The sequence below is a fragment of the Babylonia areolata genome, chromosome 26 (assembly GCF_041734735.1).
Source record: "Babylonia areolata isolate BAREFJ2019XMU chromosome 26, ASM4173473v1, whole genome shotgun sequence".
In the NCBI taxonomy this organism is placed as follows: Eukaryota; Metazoa; Mollusca; class Gastropoda; order Neogastropoda; family Buccinidae; genus Babylonia; species Babylonia areolata.
The window spans coordinates 44,384,045-44,402,752 of NC_134901.1; the positions used below are offsets into that span (position 1 = coordinate 44,384,045).

General features: G+C 43.7%; 2 protein-coding genes and 2 non-coding genes across 4 annotated transcripts in view; 1 reads left to right on the forward strand and 3 right to left on the reverse strand.

Moving 5' to 3' along the window:
- Positions 1–690: 690 nt before the first annotated feature.
- On the reverse strand, positions 691–762 carry Trnad-guc (transfer RNA aspartic acid (anticodon GUC)). Its single transcript has one exon. It is a non-coding gene; the product is annotated as a tRNA-Asp (tRNA).
- A 106-nt stretch (positions 763–868) lies between these two features.
- Positions 869–940, forward strand: Trnad-guc (transfer RNA aspartic acid (anticodon GUC)). Its single transcript has one exon. It is a non-coding gene; the product is annotated as a tRNA-Asp (tRNA).
- Positions 941–3,929: 2,989 nt separating this feature from the next.
- Positions 3,930–8,217, reverse strand: LOC143300367 (uncharacterized protein KIAA1143 homolog). The gene is made up of 3 exons (XM_076613981.1): positions 8,081–8,217; positions 6,056–6,200; positions 3,930–5,439 (listed from the first exon to the last, which is right to left on the reverse strand). The coding sequence occupies exons 1-3, from the start codon at positions 8,186–8,188 to the stop codon at positions 5,222–5,224; spliced, it is 471 nt and encodes a 156-aa protein (XP_076470096.1). The 5' UTR covers positions 8,189–8,217; the 3' UTR covers positions 3,930–5,221.
- Positions 8,218–12,540: 4,323 nt separating this feature from the next.
- LOC143300330 (hydrocephalus-inducing protein homolog) overlaps positions 12,541–18,708 on the reverse strand; it is a 142,558-nt gene continuing 136,390 nt past the window's right edge. The window contains exons 89-90 of the mRNA XM_076613931.1: positions 17,503–17,793; positions 12,541–13,350 (exon numbers count right to left, since the gene is read on the reverse strand). Of these exons, the coding sequence (XP_076470046.1) occupies positions 13,111–13,350; positions 17,503–17,793 (531 nt within the window). The 3' untranslated portion in view covers positions 12,541–13,110. The remainder of the gene's footprint in view (positions 13,351–17,502; positions 17,794–18,708) is intronic.

An 18,708-nucleotide genomic window follows, 5' to 3' on the forward strand; every position in this document is an offset into this window, starting at 1 on the left:
CTCGAACTATTTATTATACACGTAATGTTCTGGCTGTTTAAGTGACATGCATTTTTTACCCTCCTCCCCAGCTCACACAGACTAAAATAGGTTTTAGGGTACCCCATCGTGCATGCGTGCGAACGTGAGGCCGGAAGTTTGCTCGATCTGGGATTATCAAGCGGTTCAAAGTTTATGCATGGTTAGAGCCCGCGGCAGGCCCATCATCGGCTTTTCACAGCCCTCACTTAACGCTTTCAATAACTGAGACTGACAAAATCTTGGGGGGAAAAAACAACAAACAAAACAAACAAAGACCGCAGATTCGTATCTCATTAATCCTTTTCCCGCCCCTCAGTGAGGCAAAGAGATTTGTGTTCACTGCTCAGTGATGGATGTCATGTGTTGACAGAGTGACCAACAACACAAACAATAATTACAAGAAGAGAGAGAGAGAGAGAAGTCAACAAAGTAAGTATACACCGAAGAAAGAGAGATTGCCGGAGAGAGAGACAGAGAGAGAGAAGCGGCCGCGGCGCAAAGCAGCCTGATTACATGAGTATCAGTGTCTGCAAATCACCCTTCAGTTCATAATGTTATCGTGACATCCAGGCAGATTACAAGAGAGGCAGAAAAAAAGGCGAACATCAATGCCAAATAACATATGGAAACTTTAAAATCAGCAATCCACCCGCTAAAAAATCACAGTGTCTCCCCGGCGGGGAATTGAACCCCGGTCTCCCGCGTGACAGGCGGGGATACTGACCACTATACTACCGAGGAACTGGACGTACAACGTTCATTATCGCTCACGTGGATTGCAGGAGTAAACGTCTGGTTTTAAGTGGATCAGTTCTTATGCAAGATTTTATCACGAATTTGTAACAGCTCCTCGGTAGTATAGTGGTCAGTATCCCCGCCTGTCACGCGGGAGACCGGGGTTCAATTCCCCGCCGGGGAGAGCTTTTTTTTTTTTTAAATTTTAATTTTTTAAAATAAATAAAACAAAGAATTAAATTTACCATGTGTGCATGTTTTTCTTTAATTTCTTTCGAGCCATAGGTTTATTTCAGTAATTTTTTTCTTGGCACACTCATAACCTCACGTTAATATACAGCCGGTTTTTGCCACTCGTATATTTCGATGATCATACCTCAGTTACGCCAAGATGACTGGGTGTACACCAAAATACCACCAGCCTACATGTCATGCATTCATCAGTTACACGAAAGAGAAAAGTTCTGATAGTATCATGCAACAGTATGAGATGAGTGTTGTCAACCACACAGGCTATTTAAGAAAATAAGGACAGGGACAGACTCGGAAGAATGGAAGACTGAACTTGAGGCCTATTTGTGTCAGCAAACGCAAGAAAGGAAGAGCATTTGTACTGTGTGAACGTGAGAAAGGAAGTGAGAGTGAAGACTTGAAGCCTTTCTCAGTTACCCGGCCGGCAGCACATCAAGTTACCGGCCATTTCACTGGTCAAGTAACTGAGCCGGGCATTGTCGTCACTGCAGAGCCGTTTTCACTGATGTTTACAGGATTACACATACACACAGAAAACAGGAACTGTACAGAACTCTAGTATATCCCGGAAAGACAATACTCATCCCACAACAAGTCACACAAATATGCAGGTAGAAAATACTAACTTGAAACACACACACATGCCAAGGTACACACACACACACACACACACACACACACACACACACACGTACACTGACACTGACGTACACACACCGTGACCCCTCACGTACACACACACACACACTGACGTACACACACCGTGACGTACACACACACACACACACACACACACACTGACACTGACGTACACACACCGTGACCCCTCACGTACACACACACACACACACACGCACTGACGTACACACACCGTGACGTACACACACACACACACACACACACACGTACACACACAGTTACCCAATGTTCACTTTTCTTCGTAATGTTGTTCCTCCCTGTCACATCTGGAGAAAAAAGAAATAAAGAAGAAGAATAAAAAGGACAGTTCCTGACGGCATGTTATCGGAATAATGCTTCTCGAGGCGAGTAAGACTCCTTGCCTGCCTCGAGGAGCTTTATGGACCAGACTGTGGTGAGGACATCAGTCCTCCCGCTTACTAACTCAACAACCCCCCCCCCCCCCCCCATCCCCACCGTCCCCCCCCCCAAAAAAAAACCCAAACAAACACACACAACAAAACAACAAATAAAAGGAGACCGATATTGAAGGGGACATAAAAAAGGCCGTGAGGCCTAGGCAGTCAAATGCCAGTTCCTACACGACTACAACTACTACCAACAACAAAACAAAAAAACAATTAAAAAAACCCACACCCTCCCCCCCAAAAAAAACAAAAGAAAAAAACCGTAGAAAAGGATAATAAATACTTCACAAGTTCAGTCACGCACATTCGGTCACAAAACATAAAAATGCCTTACAGGCTGATAACACCGTAGGCTTACCAGCTTTCACCTATCCAAGTGTTTGACAATGTCACTAAAAATATTCCAGCAGAGGCCCAGAATAAGAGGTAAGTAGAGGTATAAGTTTCATGGGTGGCAGTGTGAGGCCAGGACGACAGTTTCACTGTCAGTAGTCAGCACTCAACTAAGTTCTGTTCATTGGTTGGATAATTTTTTTCCCCCCAAACTGCAATTTTTGTAATGCGCGAAAGTGGAGAGTCTCCCGTCTGAGTCCACTTTACGTTGTCGGCAACGATTCAGCAGAGAGAGAAAAACAAACCAAACAAAAAAAACCCAAAACCTAGTCATTTACGTCATCAACTTTACACATACCCTACCTTGTGAGATGCACGACGGGAAAGAGGGCTTTAATGTAAGGGAGGCTAAAGCTGTCGATCAGTGCGCGTTCAAGTTGTTGGACCTATTGGCGTCTACACCCTTAAGGTCAAGTTTGTTCGGTTGGAGTTGTTTAATATCGATCAGTGTTTTACTCCCCGATTTATCTACGTTTCGACCAATCAACTTTCTTGATAGACGGGAGAGTTCGTCTGTGTTTTGTGTTTTGAGAGAAGCTGAAACCACTCGCTTTCAAGCGATGCGACTGGGATGAGTTTAACAACAAAATGATGAAAATTATTATGTGTGGGGACAAACACCCACTCATCTCACTGTAGGACCGAGGGCTGGGCAGGTGGGGACTGCCGGCTCCGCCGGGCCGAGTAGGGCCCCTGAGCAGCCGTCGGTCCTGACAAGGAGGCCGTTGTGACCGTGGAGGTCACCTGTGGGTTGACAGTGGCTACAATTTTAACTGGATGTTATTTTGAGAACTTACTAAAGTGTGGCTTGGAAACCAACCAGTAATGTGTGTGCGTGAGTGAGAGTGAGTGTGGCGTGTGTGTGTTTCTATCTTATGCTGCTTTGACTTGGCCAGAGCAAAAAAAAAAGAGAGAGAGAGAGATAAAGATCAGGTCTTTCTCAATTCTCAGTACTTCACTATCCTGTTCCAGCACACCAGCACTCTCTCAAATCTTTCTGTCATTCTGAGCATGTATACTTATATGTGGGCCTGTGTGCGCACGCACGTGTGTGCCAGTGTGTGTGTGTGTGTGTGTGCATGCCTGTGTGTACGACTGAGAGAGTTTGGGGGGTGGGGGGGGGGGTGTCAGTGTGTGGTATGACTTTGTAAAGTCTGTGTGCATGATTTTCTTCAGCTTTTTGTTTTCCTGTTCATTATTTCATTATCATAAACTTGCTGGTGATTCTTGTCACTGAGGGTGAATGCTTGGCATTCCTGTGTTTCCATTACTCATCAAACTCTTACATGGATTACAGGATTTTTAAAGTAACATCCTGCATGCTTTTGCAAGACAGTGAAACTGAAAGAAAAAGGGGGGAACAGGCTTGTATATTCGAAAGCTGTATTAATGGTAGGATAACTTTTCACATCACACAATTCAGACGATTGGTATATTTTATTTCTTTTTTTTTTGGTTTTAAACAACAACAACAAACATACTCTAATTATGTATCCCATCAAATAAAACAATACTTCCACAAGATTTTTCAACAGAAGACACATACAGATTTTCAAACACACACATCAAATTCATACATGTACAGTTCAGATACATGCACTCAACAACACATACTTAGCTTATACATATGAACTATTTCTCTCCATATCTTCTCACACAAACACAGGTTAATCACTTGTACACAATGAAAAAAAAAAAAGACATCAAACTCTTAACAGATGCTATTGCTAGAGACCTGACATTTTAATGTTGTAACATCAGGCATTCCAACAGTTGTGTATTATATTTCAATCAAAGGAAGAATTTTTCCCCCCATGCACATAGGGATTTATACTAATTTGAATTTCAGTATATTTCAAGTGTTTGTAAAGATTTAGCAACTGTCAGTTATGACTTAAGACAGTAAAAGAGAAGAGAAACTCTTGTGTCAAAGACCGTGCTGCTGTAAAAAAACAAAAATAACCTAACCACCCTCCGTAGAACAAATTTCACTTCATTCATTTAACAGTCTGAAGTGCAGCTCAATCCATTTAGGGCTCAACCTGAACGGGTGCTTCTGCACTGCTGGTAAAGGCTTGCCGTAACGTCTACAAAGGGAACATGGGTATATATGTCCACAATTAATGTTCCTAATTTCTTCATATATTTTATACAAAATTCTAGATGAATTTGATGGTTGGACCAATGACGTTGGGGCTGCGACAGATAAAGCTGAATATGGTTGTGTACGGGTGACTTGGAATAAGTGACATAGGAGTATGCAGATTACGGGGCAGCAAAAAAACAAAAACAAAAAAACCTCTTAATGAATTGTTGACCATGTATCGTACAGAGATGGAAATTCCCTTCATGTACAAAAAATAGGGCAAGTGGAGAGCTGGTGGTGGGGTGGGTGTCTGGGGAACAATGTGGGAGAAAGGGGGGGGGGGGGGTGAGGTGAGACATTTATAAACACGTCTCACTGAGGAGGTGGAATTTGACAAGGGAAGTAATTCACATGGTGTTCTCTCACCTGGACAAAAAGGAAGGGAGTTCAAAACTGTATCAACATGACCAAGAACAGCCGTTACCACTCTGACTGATGGTAAGTGTGGGAATCTAGGGCTGATCCTGAGCTGAACGAGTCAGCATACATACAGTATTTGCTCACGGGCCATCTCTCAGCTGATTTTCAAATGGACACAGTCCTGCCACTTGTACCCCTGTGACAACAATCATCCTTCTTCTTCCTCCTCTTCGTCCCCAAACGATAACAAACTGTGGGCTTTCTTCTGCTCTTTGTCTTTCTTCTTCTTGTCTTTGTCCTTGCTTTTCCCTTTGTCCTTGGCCGGTTTGGGGGCAGAGTCTGGAGCAGGTTCTTCAGATGGTGTGCCTTCAGTTTTCTTCACTGGCTTCTTGAAGGTGATTTTCCCATCTCTGATTGCTGCTTCCTCTGAATGACAGACAGACAGCATGTATAAGGTAAAAGCCAGTGTAACACAGAGAATATTAGAAACAAATTACTTTAAAAGTTGAGACTAAATCTAAAATATTTTCATATCAACACTAAAAAAAAGCAACAACAAAGATTCTATCATCATTTTGGTTTTACCAATGAAGATGCGGATCATTCACAATTTATTATTTCATGCCATTTGATTCACTGTTAAAGTAACACACATTTAATTTATCTAAAGCACAGAGAGAAATGTTTGTTACTATTCTAGCCAGTTAAGTGAGTTATAGATATATTACGGATTTAGGCTAAATTCTAAGGTAAGTTACATTTTTAGGCCTTTTAAGAAACTACAACTTTGATGGTATCAATACAGACATCGTGATACATGAATGGAACTGAACATCAATTTTGAAATCTAATATCAAAAAAGAAAAAAAAAAAAAAGGGAAATAAGTTGACAGTAGAGAACTGCTGAAGATGCTTGACTTAAAGGGTGTGGGAGTTTGGCCCAAGGAGGTAGGTACTATTCCCCCCAATATTCCTTGTGACCTCGGTACACTTGGTAATAAAGCCATATTCTATTCTATTCTAATGAAAAAAGATCACCAACCTTCCACTTTCTTCTGGAGCTGGTCAGCTTCACTGGCTTCCTCTGCGGTCAGGTCCCCAGGCTTCAGGACCACCACCACTGGCTTCTCTTCCTCCGTGTCAGACCGGTCCTCATCCTCGTCGTCATCATACTCCAGCTTCTGCCTCTGTTCGCAGTCACACCATAACAGCTGAACATAATCCGTAAGAAGAAATCACAGTTGTCTTCTTTCAGATTTACTGTCAAGGCATTTGGATGAGACAATAAACCCCCGAGGTCCCATGTGTAACATGCACTAAAACATATGTAAAAGAAGTCATTGCAACAAAAGGGTTTATTCCTATTGAAATTCTGAAGAAAAAAATCCACTTTGATAGTAAAAAAAAACCCAAAAAACAAATCACCACCACCACCCCCACCCCCAAAAAAAAACAACAACAAAAACAACAAAAAACAAACTCACAGACAAAACAGCAAAGAAAAAAAGGGTGGTGCTTCCCTGGGGAGAGAAGCCAGAATGTCACACAGAGAAATGTGTTGAGCAGCCCCTGTCGACTGCAATCCGTATCAAAGATTTATATATGACATAGCTGAGTGGTTAAAATGTTGGACTTGCAATCTGAGGGTCCTGGGTTCGAATCTAGGTAGTGGTGCCTGGTGGGTAAAGGATGGAGATTTTTCTGATCTCCCAGGTCAACATATATGTGAAGACCTGCTTGTGTCTGAATCCCCTTCGTGTGTATAAGCAAACAATCCATGTCAGTATTCGGTGGGTTATGGAAACAAGAACATACCCAGCATGCACACCCCCGAAAATGGAGTATGGCTGCCTACATGGCAGGGCAAAAACGGTAATGCATGTAAAAGTCCACTCGTGTACATACGGGTGAACGTGGGAGTTCTAACCCACGAAGAAAAAAAAGACTGCAGTCAGCAGCACTGCATCTCAGACAGTGGAAACCCCCCCCCAGAGATATAATATAAGTGATTTTAGTGTGAGTATGTGAGACTGAGAGAGAAAGCAGAAGACCAAGTTTGACAAGCATGTCGACACAGCAGTGGAGAAAGAAAACATTAACATGGATTCCTGACTCACAATCTTAAGACAGTAACTGCCAAAATAAACGCCCTGGCATACAGCTGCTAAAGCATTGGTGTAGCCTGTAACTGAGTGCTTGGGAAACCCAGCAACAAAAAAGGCATCAACAAGCTGGAAACCATCCAATGCAGGGCACCCAGGTTTGCTCTGAACCAGTACAAGACAGCAGGCGTGGACCAGATCTTGGCAGATGCTACCAAGATCCACTAATTGTTTTCTTTGGAAAACTGCTGATGGACTGCAAGGCTGTCTGTGCTCTCCAAAGTCAAAAGTGACATTGAAGAAATGTTATGCTCACAGCTGTTGAGTCAAACCAGGGCTTCCAATAACACATGTATATACACCAGACTGGTACCAGCTAATGGTTTCCCTGATGCTTTCAAACCAGAATTGTGGCACTGCATGTTAATTAACTAGGTCCTTGGGATGTTCTAAACATTTCTTGAATGGACATATAAAGGCAGAGGGTCACTGATGCTGCACATACTAATCAAATCAGCATTGCTACACACAACGGCCGGTGTATAACGTGTCAGTTTCTGGAGCAGAAGTGGCCATGGGAAGCAACTCTTCTTGTCAGACTGAAACGCGATTTTCACTTTTCTGAGCAATAATTATTATAACTCTCAAAGGGAGTCCCCGGGAGCCACAAGTTTAAAAAAAAATCTTAACAGAAATCCTGTCAAACGTGATCCTGGACAGACAGAAAGAGGCTGCAGAGACGACAAAAAATTGACAGTGAGAGAGAGGGGAGTGGATGATGAATATAAAATCATGGAATTTCACAGGGTGATGCTCGAAAAGACAGAAAAACCTGATTGTGAGATCGTAATTTTCTGACGATTTTATTACCAGACATGGTGGGTGATGTGGTGCCTGACTGTAGTGACTCCAGAAAACTAACAAAACCTCGAATTTCTCTTTTCAATGATATCCTGTACGCCTACCTTAGTGTCGACATTTGGCCCTTCTTTGTAGCCGATCTTCTGTTTGAACTGACGAATGAACGCCGGTTCATCATTTTGTACGTACTTGATAGCGTTTCGTTTTGACATTTTTTTTATATTTCAGGAGTAACTTCCCTTCTTCGCTCAACTTTACTCGTTTTCAAGCTTAAAGAGTGACCCGTTTGAGTCCTCGACAGCTTATTTGATTGTCACCCATCGTCAACAATCTTTTCCTCTGTTGAAACTTGATTCGACTGTTGAATAGAAAACTGTGCAGATTAGATACTTGCTTTACTTGATGTAGAATAATGTATTACTGATCCAAAGTTCGATACAGACATGCAGAAACTAATTATTATTTCTGCTCTTTGCAACCGAGAGCTTCACTTTGGAGCGTCAAAATATTTGTCTAAACGTTTGTTCTGGAGCACATGAATTAACGACTGCCTCTTTTCAGTAGAGAACATCATAAAAATGGAAACTTAACATGTATCTTTAAGATTGGCATCTTTCCTCTCTTCGTCACAGCCCTACTGCATGAGACAGCACAAATCTTGGGCATTGAAGGAAAATAATGAGAAAAAAGAATAGATACGGAATTTTCCTCATCTTTGAGAAATTTGATTAGACTTTTATGCCACTCACATTTTCTAGCATATAAATCATTCACTGATATAAAGATATAATGGTGCTCAAAGAAAGTGAAAACATTATTTTAACCCCCACCCCCCAAAAAAAGAATTTTAGTCGTTTTAGTTCAGTCTAATGAGTGAAATGAAAAAGCACTCAAGTACCTTCATTCAAGTTAGGTTGTGAAACTGCATGTTTGGTGCATACCTGTTATGCATGTGTGGGTGTATGTGTGAATGTGTGTCTTCATGTTTTACATTTATTTGCTTATTTATCATCATTGTTTTATTTATTATTATTATTACTAAAACTACCTTTTTTTATTATAATTATTTATTTATTGATTTATTTATGTATGCTTATCTATTATTTATTCACCTTTTTTTTTTCTCAAGGCCTAAGCGCGTTGGGTTACGCTGCTGGTCAGGCATCTGCTTGGCAGATGTGGTGTAGCATATATGGATTTGTCCGAACGCAGTGACGCCTCCTTGAGCTACTGAAACTGGGGAACAATATGGGAGGTTGGAGCCTAGCAGTTGATGCGACATGTTGAGAAAACACGATAGCTGCAGCACAGCAAAACAGACCAGAAAATTCTGTTCTTGTAACCGTTTGGAGGACACCCCCCTCTTCCCTGCCCCATACAGCTGTCACCACACATTCCATGAATGATCGGCCATCTACGCACCTAGAGAATGTCTCATACCAGCCTTCGTGGCAAAGAGGTTAGCGTTGTGGACTGACGGCTGGGAGAACATGTGTTCCAATCCCAGCGGAGGTGGGTTTTTCAGCCTGCAGCCAGCCCCAACCCAGAGTTGAGTGTTTTGTGGGCTTAAATGTGAAGACTGGGACCACTCAGTCAAGTATTATCCCCTTCATGGATATGTCTTTTGGGTGTGTTGCTCTAATTTCCTGACCAACACTACCTGTGTCTCTCGGGCCTGGTTGATGCCAGGATATCATTATGATAGGAAGTGTAGAGTACAACCTTGTCACATAGTCCTAAACTTCAATGGACCTCCATTGCAGCATCATAATCCTCCATCATCAATTAAAAAAGAAAAAAAAGAAGAAAGAAAAAAATGTCTCAGTCCCTTCCCCCCCCTCCCCCCCAGAATGTCTAAAGTGGTCCATTGTTGACTTGAAGGACAAACACAGGCTGTCTCTGACACTGTGATGTCAACATCTCATGGTCAACTGAAAGCTTTTCATTAGCTGCCTCTTTTAAATTGTCTGCTGCATGGTATCAAGCTGGTTCTTCATAAAGTGTGGGGCTGTGTGACCCACGATGTAGGAGTGGATCGAGGGTGTTGATGTATTTTGCTCTTTAGAAAGTTTGGGTCTGTAAGACCCACAAAGTTGGAACAGGAGTTGCTATTTTCAAGATATGTTTATATATTAACTTCTTAGCCTGGACAGTGGAAAACAGACGAAAACAATTCCCAAATAGACTTTGATGAAAACATGAAATCTGGAGTTCTCATAAAAATGGATTTTTATTCTCAAGATGTTCACACACAAATTGTTCACACACACACCTACATATATTTTGTTTTGATGCATATGCACATGCAGTTGTGTAAGAAATACTATAGCTTTGTGACCATAAAGTTCATGGCCACAATCATTGCTTATTTTCAAGAGACATTTAAATCATGCAAGCATTGATCAAATGATGCAGTCTTTCCATTCACACACAATTGCACACAAAATGAATAGTCCCCAGTCATCACAAAAAGAAACATACAAATACTCCGAAAGACAGACATTGACAGGTATACAGATGATAAATGTATTTTGGACAGTATGGAGTTATGACTGAGGAACCAGGTGGATTTTACTCACAGTCCACACATACTGCTTCCTGATCATTCAGTGTTGTCATCTTCTGTTTCTGTTGGTAGGTAGAGATCTGGATCTTCATATTCATCAAAATATTCTTGGTCCTGGCAGACTCATGGTGCTTCAGTTACTCGTTTATGGAGTCGTGTGGCCTGTACTTTGCTTCCAAACATTAATATCTAAGAAAACGTCTGAGAGATGCTCATGGGTTTTTTTTTTTCTTTTTTTTTTGGTGTGTGTGTGTGTGCATGAAGAAGATGATAGAAGAGTTATGAAGAATACCAATGGTTTTTGAACATGCAAGAGTAAGAAGAGTCATAATGGTGCTGACGTTTTTGTGTTCCGCAGACAGTTCTATAGTCAGTTCCTCTTATCAGTGTTGGGACCACCAGGTGAGAGCTAGGTCTGCAAATCTGGTTGATGTGTGTTATGTTGTGTGTTATGTGGCTCTGGCTGATTCAACAGTGCAGTGCTGTTGGTCTTTATCTGCTTGGGTCATGTTTACCTCACAGCAGTATGATCAAGTGCTTGACAACCTGGAGACTGGATGTGACTGTATGTTACAACTTGACTCTGACAGTCTGCCAGAGCTGAGGAAAAACACAGGACCCCCCCCCAACCCCCTCTCTCTCTTATTCATTTTTAGTTTGCCTTCTCATTTTAAGTTTATACGCTTGGTTTGTTTTCTGGAAGCCTGAATAATCACCTCAGAATGATTTCAATTTAAAAACTTTGATCTATTGGCAGACTATTTGTATTTCATTTCATCACAACAGATTTCTCTGTGTGAAATTCGGGCTGCTCTCCCCAGGGAGAGCGCGTCACTATACTACAGCGCCACCCATTTTTTTTGTATTTTTTCCTGCGTGCAGTTTTATTTGTTTTTCCTATCGAAGTGGATTTTTCTACAAAATTTTGCCAGGAACAACCCTTTTGTTGCCATGGGTTCTTTTACGTGCGCTAAGTGCATGCTGCACACGGGACCTCGGTTTATCGTCCCATCCGAATGACTAGCGTCCAGACCACCACTCAAGGTCTAGTGGAGGGGGAGAAAATATCGGCGGCTGAGCCGTGATTCGAACCAGCGCGCTCAGATTCTCTCTCGCTTCCTAGGCGGACGCGTTACCTCTAGGCCATCACTCCACTATATGAGGCCCATCTTGCCCCAGTACATATACTTGGCCCTTGGTGGCAAAAGGAGGGACTGAAGTCTCTTCTCCAAGTGATGGGTGCAACAGCCAAGCGGGTAAAGCACTGGACTTTCAGTCTAAGGGTCCCAGTTTTGAATTCCGATCAATGTGCCCGACATGTATCAAGGGTGGAGATTTTTCCAGTCTCCCAGGTCAATGGATATGCAGACCTGCTTGTGCCTGAACCTCAACTGCACATGTTAAAGATCCTGTTCGGTGGGTTGTTGAAAACAAAAAACAAAAACAACAAAACAAAAAAACAACCCCAACAAATACATGCATGGTTGGCTATGTCCCCAGATCATGGGCAGGACAATGTCTGTGCATACCAGTGAACCGTGGAGTGCAATGTTTGCTTCTGTGGTCAGTTTGTCTTTATTACTGCATGCATCTCATTTGTCCAAATCACAAAGTTTTATATATATATACAATATATATATATATATATATATATATATATATATATATATATATACACACACACATATATATATATATATATATAATATATATATATATATATAAACTACAGCTCTGCATTTCCCATTGTTCTGACTGAACTCTTGTCATCAAAGCATCCAGGAAGAGCAGATCCGGTGTCTCCACCTGCAGTTACAACAATTCAAAGTCTACCGAGGATGACCAAGGCTATTTCCTGTACAAACCATGCACACACTGTGTCCAGTCTCAAGCACACTCAGACAATGTCAATCAAAATGCACTCTTCAAGAACTGTACAAAATAGTTTAATATCAATAGGTATTAAAGAAACCAAAAATACTGCCACTGTCAAAGTGCTGCATCAACACTTTGGGGTCAAAATCAAAGACTGAACTGAATGAACTTAACATCAAAACTGATGTAAGGGTGGACTCAGATCTGCATATTACCAAGACTGGTTCAAGAAGTACAGTGAAGGTAAAAAAAAAAAAAAAAAAAAAAAAAGGGGATAATATCACAGTTTAAATTGTACAATGCTATTAAACAGGATGTCTTTTTTAAAATTACTACAAAAATAACAAGTGCAATGTCATGCTGCTCCGGTCTCAAAACAAAACGTGTAAGTCTGATAAAATGTGATGAGAAAAAAGTGGAGTAAAAATATGTTAAAAAAAACAGTTTTCAGTTTCAACAACAACTATATATGCTAGTATAAAGATAAGTCGTGTGAGTCATGTGATAACAGTCTGGCTGCACACAATAATCAAATATTATGATTTGATATCCTCCTGTTTGTCTGTTTCTGTCGCTTTTAGTTCTACTTATCACTAATCAGTCAGGTCATCCTAGTTGTCTTCATGTCCCTAATCAAAGTAAGCCAAGAAAAGATGAGGTTTGTTTACCCTGCATGTGTTTTTCACACCACTATTATAGGTGCGAAACCTTGTGCTGGGGCTGGGCTGGCTCTTGTTTAAGACTGACACCCTTGAGGTAATACACCCACTGGATGGAGGTGACTCCATCTGTGGGGCTGGTGCAGGACACGATCAGTCGTCCTGTGGCCGTGGCCTTGTCCTTGCTCCCTTCGTAGTGCACTCCAATGCGTTGCTCTTTCTTGGAGCGGATTGTCTCGGACGGCTTTGGCACCGAGAACAGGGGGTTGTTCACCTTTAGACACACACGTGCACACACACATTTCATGACGAATCATCGATGAAGTACTGATAAGTTAGTGTGACGAATAGAGAATTTTTCCTGTTGTACAGTGAACAGAGGGTGATTCAAGTTGCGCTATGTACACACTGCACTACACAGGCACCACACTGAACATCACTGCACTACACAGACACCACTGTACACACTGCACACACAGCACTACACAGACACCACACTGTACACACTGCATTACACAGACACCACACTGTACACACTGCACTACACAGACACCACACTGTACACACTGCACTACACAGACACCACACTGTACACAGCTGTACACACTGCACTACACAGACACCACACTGTACACACTGCACTACACAGACACCACACTGTACACACAGCACTACACAGACACCACACTGTACACACTGCACTACACAGACACCACACTGTACACACTGCACTACACAGGCACCACACTGAACATCACTGCACTACACAGACACCACTGTACACACTGCACACACAGCACTACACAGACACCACACTGTACACACTGCATTACACAGACACCACACTGTACACACTGCACTACACGGACACCACACTGTACACACTGCACTACACAGACACCACACTGTACACACTGCACACACAGCACTACACAGACACCACACTGTACACACTGCATTACACAGACACTACACTGTACAGACACCATACTGTACACACTGCATTACACAGACACCACACTGTACAGACACCGCACTGTACACACTGCATTACACAGACACCACACTGTACAGACACCACACTGTACACACTGCATTACACAGACACCACACTGTACAGACACCACACTGTACACACTGCACTACACAGGTACCACACTACACAGGCACCACACTGTACACACTGCACTACACAGGCACCACACTGTACACACTGCACTACACAGACACCACACTGAACATCACTGCACACACAGCACTACACAGACACCACACTGTACAGACACCACACTGCACACACAGCACTACACAGACACCACACTGCACACACAGCACTACACAGACACCACACTGTACACAGCTGTACACACTGCACTACACAGACACCACACTGTACACACAGCACTACACAGACACCACACTGTACACACAGCACTACACAGACACCACACTGTACACAGCTGTACACACTGCACTACACAGACACCACACTGTACACACAGCACTACACAGACACCACACTGCACACACAGCACTACACAGACACCACACTGTACACAGCTGTACACACTGCACTACACAGACACCACACTGTACACACAGCACTACACAGACACCACACTGTACACACAGCACTACACAGACACCACACTGTACACACTGCACTACACAGACACCACACTGTACACAGCACTACACAGACACCACACTGTACACACTGCACTACACAGACACCACACTGTACACACTGCACTACACAGACACCACACTGTACACACTGCACTACACAGGCACCACACTGAACATCACTGCACTACACAGACACCACTGTACACACTGCACACACAGCACTACACAGACACCACACTGTACACACTGCATTACACAGACACCACACTGTACACACTGCACTACACAGACACCACACTGTACACACTGCACTACACAGACACCACACTGTACACACTGCACACACAGCACTACACAGACACCACACTGTACACACTGCATTACACAGACACTACACTGTACAGACACCACACTGTACACACTGCATTACACAGACACCACACTGTACAGACACAGCACTGTACACACTGCATTACACAGACACCACACTGTACAGACACCACACTGTACACACTGCATTACACAGACACCACACTGTACAGACACCACACTGTACACACTGCACTACACAGGTACCACACTACACAGGCACCACACTGTACACACTGCACTACACAGGCACCACACTGTACACACTGCACTACACAGACACCACACTGAACATCACTGCACACACAGCACTACACAGACACCACACTGTACAGACACCACACTGCACACACAGCACTACACAGACACCACACTGTACACAGCTGTACACACTGCACTACACAGACACCACACTGTACACACAGCACTACACAGACACCACACTGTACACACTGCACTACACAGACACCACACTGTACACACTGCACTACACAGACACCACACTGTACACAGCTGTACACACTGCACTACACAGACACCACACTGTACACACTGCACTACACAGACACCACACTGTACACACTGCACTACACAGACACCACACTGTACACAGCACTACACAGACACCACACTGTACACACAGCACTACACAGACACCACACTGTACACACTGCACTACACAGACACCACACTGTACAGACACCACACTGTACACACTGCACTACACAGGCACCACACTGTACACACTGCACTACACAGACACCACACTGTACACACTGCACTACACAGACACCACACTGTACAGACACCACACTGTACACACTGCACTACACAGACACCACACTGTACACACTGCACTACACAGACACCACACTGAACACAGCACTACACAGACACCACACTGTACACAGCTGTACACAGACACCACACTGCACACAGCTGTACACAGACACCACACTGTACACAGCTGTACACAGACACCACACTGTACACACTGCACTACACAGACACCACACTGTACACACTGCACTACACAGACACCACACTGTACACAGCACTACACAGACACCACACTGTACACACAGCACTACACAGACACCACACTGTACACAGCTGTACACACTGCACTACACAGACACCACACTGTACACACTGCACTACACAGACACCACACTGTACACACAGCACTACACAGACACCACACTGTACACACTGCACTACACAGACACTACACCAGACAGGCACCACTCTACTCACGCACAACAGTCAGCATGAAAAGGACAGAACGACAGAAACAGGAGGAACAGAGAAACAGGAGGTACATGAAGAAGACAGAACGAGAGAAACAGGAGGAACATGAAGAAGATAGGAGAGAAACAGGAGGAACATGAAGAAGACAGAAGGAGAGAAACAGGAGGAACATGAAGAAGACAGAAGGAGAGAAACAGGAGGAACGTGAAGAAGACAGAATGAGAGAAACAGGAGGAACGTGAAACAGACAGAAGGAGAGAAACAGGAGGAACATGAAGAAGACAGAAGGAGAGAAACAGGAGGAACATGAAGAAGACAGAAGGAGAGAAACAGGAGGAACATGAAGAAGACAGAAACAGAGAAACAGGAGGAACATGAAGAAGACAGAAGGAGAGAAACAGGAGGAACATGAAGAAGACAGAAGGAGAGAAACAGGAGGAACATGAAGAAGACAGAAACAGAGAAACAGGAGGAACATGAAGAAGACAGAAACAGAGAAACAGGAGGAACATGAAGAAGACAGAAGGAGAGAAACAGGAGGAACATGAAGAAGACAGAAACAGGAGGAACATGAAGAAGACAGAAGGAGAGAAACAGGAGGAACATGAAGAAGACAGAAGGAGAGAAACAGGAGGAACATGAAGAAGACAGAAGGAGAGAAACAGGAGGAACATGAAGAAGGCAGAAACAGAGAAACAGGAGGAACATGAAGAAGACAGAAGGAGAGAAACAGGAGGAACATGAAGAAGACAGAAGGAGAGAAACAGGAGGAACATGAAGAAGACAGAAGGAGAGAAACAGGAGGAACATGAAGAAGACAGAAACAGAGAAACAGGAGGAACATGAAGAAGACAGAAACAGAGAAACAGGAGGAACATGAAGAAGACAGAAACAGAGAAACAGGAGGAACATGAAGAAGACAGAAGGAGAGAAACAGGAGGAACGTGAAGAAGACAGAAGGAGAGAAACAGGAGGAACATGAAGAAGACAGAAGGAGAGAAACAGGAGGAACGTGAAGAAGACAGAAGGAGAGAAACAGGACAGAACGAGAGAAGCAACAACACAGAAGAAACAGGAGAGAAAAAACTAAAACAACCCCCCCCCCCCCCCCAAAAAAAAAAAAAAAAAAAAAAAAGACAGACAGACAGACAGAGCAAGCAATGAAGACTGACGGGACCTGCATAGTACAGGTGATGGTGGACAGGAAGACGTTGCGGAAAACGATAGGGGTGATCCCCCCTGCCCTGATGATGATGGGTCCCTGGGGGGTCGGGAGGGTGCAGGTGCCCAGGAGGGGCACCAGGAAGTCCCCGCCCAGGGGGGAGCTGATGGTCAGCGTGGTCTCCTGCTCACCCAACTGGGAGGGTTCATAGGTCACGTCCACCATCCCGTCCGTGCTGCTCCCGGGGGGTCCCGGCATGGGCATGATGCTGACACTCTTGTCCACCTGGAAGTCTGGGGAGTCCACCTGGTGACACAGACAATGCAAGGCCTGCAGCTTTCTCTCTTTTTATCTCTCAACAGCCAAGTGGTTAAAGCATTGTTGGTCTTTCAATCTGGGAGTCCCAGTTTGAATCTCCCGTAACGGCGCCTGGTGGGTGAAGAGGCGGAGATTTTTCCGATCTCCCAGGTCAACATATGTGCAGACGGGCGCAATAGCCGAGTGGTTAAAGCGTTGGACTGTCAATCTGAGGGTCCTGGGTTTGAATCACGGTGACGGCGCCTGGTGGGTAAAGGGTGGAGATTTTTACGATCTCCCAGGTCAACACATGTGCAGACCTGCTAGTGCCTGAACCCCCTTCGTGTGTATATGCAAGCAGAAGATCAAATACGCACATTAAAGATCCTGTAATCCATGTCAGCGTTCGGTGGGTTATGGAAACAAGAACATACCCAGCATGCACACCCCCGAAAACGGAGTATGGCTGCCTACATGGCGGGGTAAAAACGGTCATAGACTTAAAAGCCCACTCGTGTGCATATGAGTGAACACAGAAGAAGAAGAAGTAGAACATATGTGCAGACCTGCTTGTGCCTGAACCCTCTTCGTGTGTGTATGCACACAGATCAAATACACATGTTAAAGATCCTGCAACCCATGTCAGCAATCTGAGTTGTGGACTCTAATTGACTGAATGATGCAGGAAATGAACGATGAACCCCCTATGGCAGCTGTCAGTCAGCTCTACCCAGGTAGGCAGCCTGCTGTGCAAATGACCCTGTGTTGATAAAGTGCTTAGAGCTTGGTCTCCAACCGAGGATAGGCGCTATATAAGTATCATCATCATCATCATCATCATCTCTATCGCTCCAACACATTCACAGTCAACACACATGTACGCGCTTCCATCACCGTGCACATAGCATAAGGCTTTAATCATGT